This window comes from Coccidioides posadasii, chromosome 2 (assembly GCF_018416015.2).
Source record: "Coccidioides posadasii str. Silveira chromosome 2, complete sequence".
NCBI classification, from domain to species: Eukaryota; Fungi; Ascomycota; class Eurotiomycetes; order Onygenales; family Onygenaceae; genus Coccidioides; species Coccidioides posadasii.
This window is the reverse complement of record NC_089408.1, coordinates 6,850,189-6,859,552: the sequence shown is the minus strand read 5'-3', so window position 1 is coordinate 6,859,552 and position 9,364 is coordinate 6,850,189. Positions and strand designations below refer to the sequence as shown.

Genomic DNA, 9,364 nt, shown 5'->3' with positions numbered 1-9,364 from the left:
GATCTGCAAATGCCGTGGAACTGATTAGAAATCGAGGTTGATGCATTTTTCGAGGACGTGGTCGTTTATACTCACCCATCCTGCGAAGAGAGAACCACAAACGTTTGCAAGGATACCAGGCAATAAACGCACTCCTGCTGCCGTTGCGGATAGTGACTCCACGGCTTGCCAATACAATGGGAGATTGTATGTCAAGGCTATATACGTGCCAAACGCGAAGAAGTTACACAATAGGCATGCCAATATGGGACGTGAAAATACAATTTGCAGTGGAGCAAAGGGTTGACACGTCGTTTTGGCCTCATTGAAGAGGAATAGCCCGAAAAAGACAATGGATGCGACCACATTTCCGTATGCCATCGGATCTCCCCAGGAGTCGTTGCTTCCTCGATCTAGACCAAGAAACAACGTCGCTATGGCGGTTACCAAGAGAAGAGCTCCCAGAAAGTCGACCTGCTTTATATTTTTTCTCCAATGGTGGTCCAAAGGGCGTTCTCGCAGAACAAATAGAACGTTCAAGAACGCAAGAATGCTCACAGGGACCTGCAAAAGGAACGACCTTCAATCACTAAAGTCAGCCACCACTTTGCTCGCAAACGGCGCCCGGGGCACTGACCTACCATCTCCATCCCAAGGTGTCGGCTAATGCACCGCCTAGAGGAGCTCCCAACCCTGCTCCCGATGCATACACAATGTTGTTATATCCCTGCCACGTACCACGATCTCGAAGGGGTACCACATCTGAGAGCAATATAGCTACTACCGTGGTCATCCCACCTCCTCCAATGCCTGTAAAGGCGCGAGCTATAATCAATTCTTTCATTGATCTAGCAAGGCCGCACCACAAGCAGCCCACTGCGAACAGGCCAAAGGAGAAACATAACGCTGCCTTGCGCCCAAATAGATCGCTGATCCTCCCGTAGAGAGGCTGAAAAGCGGTCAGCGTGAGGAAATATCTGTTCCACCCCGTCAGCCCGTATTTACTCCTGCGTTTAGGAAACGAGAGCTTATTCACGCAGTAGCTATCCAGCTTGTCTGATTCAAGGCAGCAAACTCGTTGCCAATCTTCCCGTACGATGCAACAACAAGGGTTTGATCCGCTGCTGAGAGGAATATCCCGATTGCCAGGGCAGGCATTGTCCACCAGACGCTTCTGGCGACATCGGGATTTGGACCCTTCCTTTCTGAACTTTGCTGGACTGCGCCGTCGGCCGGACAAGTACCATTTTCGCAGTGGGATGAAAGGAGAGGTGATGTTTCAGTGGGCATTTCCGATGCTTCTTTACCATCGGCGTTCCAATTAGAATTTTGAAGTGATGAACCATTCAACGACAGTCGACACGTCGGGTTGTAGTCCTCGATTTCTTCTTCAAGTCAGTCTGGAAGACAGAGGATTCGTAGCCCAATTCTTTGTTTGGGAAAAGGAAAAAAAAAGAAAATAAAAATAAAAATAACACCGTCTACTCCGTACTTTGTCTTCCGTATACAGTACTACACCGGCCAGCGATGAGCATAAATACGTCACCGTCAGTACTCCTGGAAGCCGCTTAAGCACGGAATGACATAGAGCTATTAAAGATCGGGTACAACATTACCACCCCGACTGGACGTGCATAAGTAGGTGTTGACAGTGGCGAACAACCCTGTCATCCGAGGTGGTTAATCTTTATGGCGTCGGGTCATCCCTATGCGGACAAAGGCTGAGCTGAAAATTTCCCGGCAAAATTCACCTGACAGCCCTTAAGAGTGATGGGTCTTGTGCAGGGGATAGAAGACTGCCAAGGGCTTGAATTGAATGACAGAAAATTTCGTATATTTGCGCTCTATCAGCACGCCACATACGCGCGTCTACGAACCCATCACCCAATAGCTCAATTCGTTTGTGGGAAACACCGGCTTTGTCCGTGGAACCAGCCGTTTTTATAAAATGCCGAGAAAGTTGTCAAACCAATGGATATAACCCGAGAGCGTTTCGGCTCAAATACAGAGTACAGAAAAGGGGTTCTTGCGGAGGACTCTTTCGCGAACGAGGCACTGACCACCCTTCCGTTGCACAACACCGCAGAGCCATGATCTTCGGATGCATGAGATCTGCTTTGCATATTGCACTGTAGATCCTAGTGGAGTGCGATCTGCATAACTTTGTGCGTGATCTACAGAGGCACTCTCCTCCGTACGGAAGAGCGATTGTGATGATGTCGTCTGTACTCCATATGAGAACATGTATGGAGTACCGCGCAGACAGCTTTCAAAGCTCCGAACACGCAGCCTACAAAGGTTCCCCACCCCATCGGGAGTCCACTCCGGAAACAGAAGTATCTGATGTGCAGTGCGGACTGGGCAGAGCCGAACACACGCCAGCATTATTAGTACGGAGAGTTGGGAAATATTTACACCTGATAGCAGGCTGGTGCTTTCGTTTCCAGTGGGAACACCAGGGTCTTGCGGCGTCCTACGTTTTATCCATGGCGCCTCGAGATGCAAACAGTTGGATTTGGTTATCTCTGCTTCTCTGGCGTTAGAGAAGATTCTCAATTGAAAGGCTGCACTTCATTGACAAGCAAAGATTTTGTCTGTCACTTCCACAGCAGAACCCCCGTGTTCACTGACGCACTGATGTCGACCCCATGATATCTGATTCGCAAGCCATATTCAATCAAAGCACTCACGTGTACTAGCAACTACCATGTCAGAACAGGGGTGACCTGAAACCAAGACTGCGGTTCGGAATCTGCCCCGAGAATCGTGGATTTAGAGGGGAAATATTAACAGCAAGTTTGAATGAAGTCTAGTCAGGCAAGGTCGCACGGTCAAAGAGGATCGGTTAGTTCTGTCCCTTATACTCCAGTTTGTCCCACCGATAAAGTAAGCGGGATCCACGGCAGCTTAGGGTCTCGATCCCCATCCTCGAAGAATGAGTTCGGTTTACTAGGGATGATGAAAATGCAGTCAAAGCGATGGTGTCAGAAGTTCTAAGCCATCATTCCACAGCAACCAACGGTTCTACCGTAGCCCCTATGCAACATCGAAACAACGCCCTTGGTGGCTTCATTGTTTTCCGCATTCAACTCAACTTTTCCCTTCCGATAGAGGGCTCATTGATCATACAGTTGCGGAAGCGAAAAAGGCGACGCATATGCTCACTGCATGTATTGATAACTGGAAGACGCATTAGAGAATGTCAATATGAGGTGGCAGCTATTAGGGCTATAATGACTCATGGATTAAAATTGTATGTTTTCTGAGTATCACACATATTTACCCGCAAAACACCGCCTCGTTCCGTACGGTAGTCCTCCCGTTGGGTTAGAATGGGATATTCATCATGCACGGGACGACGATGGCACGGTTGGCTATATACTGCAGCACATGGCACAGAATAATCCACCTCGTCCGAGAAACGGCCCGGGTCTTGCAAAGTAAGAACGGAAGCGTTGGCGACTTGTAGGTCGGCATACATTTGGTATGCCGCCACTCGAAATAGCAACAACAGCAAATCCCAGGGTATCGGCCAGTTCACCGTAGCATTTGAAGAGCCTTTTGAGCATAGTTGGGACGCGAGGCCCTTGTTCTGAACCTGAACAGCAAATTGACTTTCATCTTGATTCTCTTGGATGAGATCGGGTTCCAATTATACTCCATCCCGAAGTTCAAAACCAGCCGAGGAACCTCTGGAGCAAATTGAAGACTGTGAAACCGATGGAAGCTGGTAACTATGTCTCAATAAATCAATATCCAGAAAAGTCACAGTGACTACTCCGTAGATGGCATCGGACTTGTATTTCTAGTCTAAGCCCGTGTCGCCGCGGAGTGCGTCATCGCGAGGCCGCCCTCTATGCTTCTTCTTGTTTCCGGGCGTAATAGTTGGCAGTAAGGCAAGATTAGCCTTCGTATGCCAGGGGCTGCATGCATTTCGTTGAGGGGCCGGCTTTTGTGGACGAAAGCCCGGTATCAAATCATTACAGAGAGTTGGAGCCATGATCATTCGACAAAGACCTTTTTCCGGTGCTCTCCGATTCGACTAACTTCTACTCCATAGTTACAGCCTTCTAAGAACCAATCACAATCTCGCCATAATTTCATTTTCCGCCGTATGCTTATTTCTCAAAACCCCGTCTACGAGCCGTCCAACTTGCCTTGCAGAGCCAAATGCGAGAGACCACCCCGCGCCACCATGTCCATATGCGTGAACAACCTTGCTTGGCCTTCCACTACCTGTTTTCCTCGTTTCGTGCTCCACGCGAACATTTTTCATTCGATATGGACGAGTTCCTTGCGCCAACGGGTATTTTGGATCCAGTCGTGCATTTTTCAAAACGGGAAGCAAGTCCTCGCACCGTTTACGCATGTCCTGTATATCGCGGGATTCAGGTGTTAAGTCAACCCGCCATTGGTTGGGCTGTGTAATGGACCCGAGGATAAGGATGTTGTCGTTTCTAGGTACAATAAAAGCCATGTCTTTGAAATTCCCATCCGCCCTGCTCTCCGTAGACACAAGCATAGCATTATTGACCCGCGGGAAGTCCGTTCCGTCATTGATGACCCGCAGTACTGCACCACGGAGGTGGTAAACTGTGTTGTCGGAAGCCGTCTCTGATCCCATAACCCCTGTTGCGTTCACAATCGCGTCGGCGTGATAGGTTCGTAAGAGATGTCGTTCCTGGTCGAGTAGATCGCCATGGATTGTGTCAGTGTGCAATTGCGCTCCTTTGCTTTTGACTAGCCTCATCAAAAAGGACATCGCCACATCTGTGTCGATAATCGGTGCCATATGCTCGTAGGCGTCCTTTAAGCCACCATGGGAATTCACGTTCACTCCATATTTGTCCAGCAATTCCATTCCCCAATGGAATCCTTCCAGCTTGCTGCCCAAAACAAGTTCCATCTTCTTGGACTTCACCACATCGTCCACGATACGGTTTGTGTGGAAGGAAGTGCACATGGTCACTTTTATACCGAACGCTGCAGCGAGCTCTTCGCTCTCTGTCATTTTGCAGTAGATTTTCAGGCTTTCCAGTGCCCATTTTTGCACCATTTCAAGTTTCTCCTGAACTGCCTGGGGGCCGCAACCGGCTGGAGGCAATTCCCAGAGCGCACCTGCAATCTGGGAAGTGAGTCGTTGTTCAGAACCGAACGTTGCCCATTCTTTGGACACGATCGTGACACGATAACCGCGATCTAAAAGCAGCCATGCCGTCGTCAAGCCTGTCACTCCTCCACCGATGATCAAAATATGAGGAGATGAAGGTGTTGCTGTATGAAGTGTTTCACGGCCTGCAAAGAAATCCTCACTGATCAGGAGAGGTTCCTTAGGCAGAGATGTCGGACAAGAACGGGTTTTCGAGAAGGGTCTTCTTTCCATATCTAACCTGATTTCAACTAAGAGCAGGTAAACAAGGGTTCGGACGTGAAAATCACAGGAAGGGTTCACGGATGTTTGTAAATTGGGATCTCAAGGTTCGAGTTTGCTCCTGATGGAACTTCCGTTTTTATATCCATTTCGTCCCGGTTCAACAAAACCTGTCTCGGTAAGAATCTGATACATTGACTTGAATCCCTCGGGAATAACGTAGCGCAACGTATCAAGCCACTTGTAAGGTGTTTCGTACCTTCCAGCCCGCCAAGGTGGGAAGATCTCTGTCTGGGGACACAACTGTCAGGTCCGGCAGCAAGCCTTCTGTGCGACTAAAAAGTTTCAGCATAAACCAGCACAATCGCAGGATCAGCTCCTCATAGCCATTCATCTGCGCACATAGTGATATCTGTGATGACAGGGAAAAACATCCTGGCGAATATCTGCACGGGTGTGAAAATGGCTTAGTACTGTCCGAAGCTGATTGGATAGAATGATCTTTGCAGTTCATTTGAATATTGGCGGCCATCATTGCTATGAATTAGGCTTGATTGTCTCTAGAAAAAGCTGAAGCCTAAGGTTTTGGCTTGTGTTGATGCACAGGCGTGGAGGTGCCAAGTGATATGGCGTTCATGCATAAGGACGGTCAGTTCAGTTGGCGACATGCGGATGGTTTTTTACAGGCAACTGGGTAACCATTCACTGGGGTTACCTGTGGCTGTCTGACGAATGCATCCGACAACTGCACACCAAGAGATAGTTGAAAGGATTTGAGACGGCCAATTGCGTGGCCAATCTTGATTCAGGCCGGAAGAAAAGTCGCGTACCCACACCGCAAGGACCTCAATTTGTATCAATGGCGAGGACCATCAGCTGAATCGTGTTGCTGGTTGGGGACTCTGAATAATGACTCTCATGCAGGGATCGTAAGACAGCAAACTTGATTCGAACGTGGTTCGACCAAGAGCTCTGAAGGGTCATCAAGCTGCTGTCAAACGCGGTAGTATATCGATGTTTAAAACCAAAAACGCTTCCCGCGACGACCAATTTTTTTTCTCTTTCTCATACTCGGTTATCAAGGTTGCCCTACATTTCCTGGTGATCGAGGCTTAGTCCCTCGTTGCGCACCCCCAGAGTAGGACAGAGGCTTCCCGCCGGGAGGTGATGATCTTGTCTGGACTTGGAGAGTGCAGGACAGTCGCGAGGAGAGGTCTCCTGCGCTCTGGACATATTAGTGGAACTGCCATCCACCTCGGTATCTAAAGTAGAGATATATCGCGTATGTGCACCAGTAACCGTTCCCGACTACCGGTCTCCTCTATAGCTATCACGAAGAAAATAAATCTGCTAAAAAAAAAAAAAAAAAAAAAAAAAGAAAGAAAGAAAGAAGAAAGAAAGAAAGAAAGAAAAGAAAAGAAAAAAAAAGACGACGACGACGGTGTATGTCCATACATGCAGCAGAGCAAATAGCCCCATAAGTAAAAAACATCAATGCCAAACCAATATGCCAACATCCTAAAGTCGTATTGTTTAAACAAAAAAAGGAAAAGAAAAAGAAGAAAAGAAAAGAAAAGAAAAGAAAGAAAGAAAAGGCTCACTTAAAAAGTGTATGGGAATTAATATGTGCATCGCAAAACCTAAATAGGGGTGTGTTGTCACAAGGCAGTTATGACTGTTCGGAATCATATGTTTGGGGATAATTGGTCGTACTTAACGCACCACTCAACACTGCTAATGCTAGCCTGCAGGAAGCTACGAGCCTCGAGACCCATCCAGACACGGAGCATTGAAGTGTCACCTTCACGAACAGACTTAAGAAGGGTTGTACCGGAGCCAAGTTGGCGGAGGATGGGGAGGGCACTATTCAAGAGACCGAATGTCAGCCAAGAAGAAACACGGGTAAGGGCCGCGAAGATGTGACATACCTCTTGAATAAATCAAGGTCCGGATCCAAGCTTCTTCCGATTCCCTCCAGCAGCAAAATGGAAATGACAACATTCACAAAGTCCCCTTCAAGTCGTACGTGGTGTGCTCGAACTAGATACAAAACTTCACTCAAAACGTCTCCGATTTTGACATTGCCCAATGCAAATGTCCGGCCCTTGACCCCAAGAACAAGATGTTGCATCTTCAAGGCGAAGATTTCTGGGTTGAGAACCGCATCCGGCTGTCTGGAACGCTCAACCATGAGATGACCTGCTTTATACCCGTCGAACTCGGCGATGGCCCGGAATAAATCTAGAAAATTGCGCCGGTTCGCGTTGTTAAGCTGGGTTACCAGACCCGTGTCGATAAATATGATCTGCGGTCTGTAGCCTTCAGCATCTATCTTCTCAAGTTCGCGAGTCCAGGCTTCAGGGTTGCCCTCCCATGCTGCAAGCCTGGAAAGGACCTTCTCTGGTGCATCGGGGAGAGCAACATGTCTGGTACTTGGGGCCAGTTGGTGGCCTCTGATGGACAAGTCTAATTGCCCAGGCTTATAGAAGCGAACCATGATGTTGCCTGGATGAAGATCGGCATGGACAAAGTTGTCGATAAGGAGCATGTGTAAGAATGCATCAAGGCCTTCACGAGAAATTTCACGGTCATAGACACCACCCCCATTTTTGAGGAACGTTGTGAGAGGAATTCCTTGTGCAAACTCCTCGACAAGTACCTCTCTCGTGGTATATTCTATATACGGATAGGGGAACCAGGCTGTAGTTCGTGACTTGAAATGCTCTCGAAATAGAGATAAATTGCTCGCCTCAATCCGGAGATCCAATTGTAATTTCATCATCTCGCCAAATTTCTGAACTTCATCAGGCAATGATAACCATTCCATAGTTGGAATGGCATTAATCACACGGGCAAAAAACATCATTATTTGCAAATCGCGTCGAACGATCCTGTCCACTCGAGGATGAAGCACCTTGACTGCGACATAGGAAGAAGGGACCCGCTGCGGAGTGCTTTTCACCAAGACGTCGACATTCTTGCGAACCTTTTCGCGTAATTTTACAGGCTTATCGGCTATATTCCTCTCGTTCAAGGCCGAGAGGTCAGGCCGAAGCTTAGCCTTGTAGACCTGTGCAATGGCACCCACACCCAGAGGTTCCATATCAAACTCTTCGAATATATCTTCAAATGGAAGCCCATTGAAAGCTTTCCGAATGGTCCGCTTGGTAACATGAAATGAATGCGCTGGTGCGTGGGAATGCAGAGAAGACATCAGTGCACATAATTCTGGCGGGAATATGTCAGACCTCGACGCTGCCCATTGCCCCAGCTGGAGTCCATTGAGAAGGAATATTAGCATACGCTCCATCCCTTCAGGCTTGCCTAATCGTGACGTAGAGGGCATTCACACCTTGATAAACGCAGGACCTGCGCGCTCCATCGCCGACACTAGGAACTCGTACCACCATAGGGTACCGGTCCTCTCATCATCCCGATCTCTTATCCTCCGTCCAAACCATATTATGGGAACCGTCACAATCACGGGTACGAATATAGCCACCAGATGTAAGAACCGCATTCCAGTCGCAGCCACCTCAAACACATATCTCTCCAGGAATATATACACATGCCACAGGCCCCTCATTATGGCATTCGCGTCCTCCGGTACGGATTTCTGGGCCTCCTCACTGGACGCGGCAAGCATCTCTAGCTCACCCGTTGTGTCATCGTCACTATTTCCATTTTCCGCAATATCGAGAAGAGCAACGGGAGTCAGCGCAGCCAGCAGCGCAGCGCTTATCGCTGAAGAGCGGTTCCAATTGCGCTTCCATACGAATCGCCATTTCCAGACGGGACTGTGTACCGGAGAAGGAGGAAATATGAACCGAGTAGACGGGTTGGGGTGGAAATATCGACACCGCGGAGTAGCTCTAGGCAGGCTTCGAAAACATTGATGACGGATGCAAAATCGGCCGGCGGTGAGGGCCGTTTTCATGTTCTCATGAGATGAGTGTAACCAATGGTCATCGATGCGGCGACAATGCTCGGGTATTTCGTCGTGTGTATGAAGAA

At 48.5% G+C, this 9,364-nt stretch overlaps 2 protein-coding genes across 2 annotated transcripts; both read right to left on the bottom strand.

Annotated features, from left to right (window-relative positions):
- Positions 1 to 3,993: 3,993 nt before the first annotated feature.
- D8B26_004657 (uncharacterized protein) lies at positions 3,994 to 5,362 on the bottom strand (the record flags this gene model as incomplete). Its single annotated transcript, XM_003070426.2, has 1 exon — positions 3,994 to 5,362. The coding sequence occupies one exon, from the start codon at positions 5,360 to 5,362 to the stop codon at positions 4,061 to 4,063; it is 1,302 nt and encodes a 433-aa protein (XP_003070472.1). The 3' UTR covers positions 3,994 to 4,060.
- A 1,673-nt stretch (positions 5,363 to 7,035) lies between these two features.
- D8B26_004656 (uncharacterized protein) lies at positions 7,036 to 9,287 on the bottom strand (the record flags this gene model as incomplete). Its single annotated transcript, XM_003070425.2, has 3 exons — positions 7,036 to 7,213; positions 7,279 to 8,621; positions 8,703 to 9,287. 3 exons carry the CDS (start codon positions 9,285 to 9,287, stop codon positions 7,036 to 7,038), a joined length of 2,106 nt encoding a protein of 701 aa, XP_003070471.2.
- Between the last annotated feature and the right edge of the window lie 77 nt (positions 9,288 to 9,364).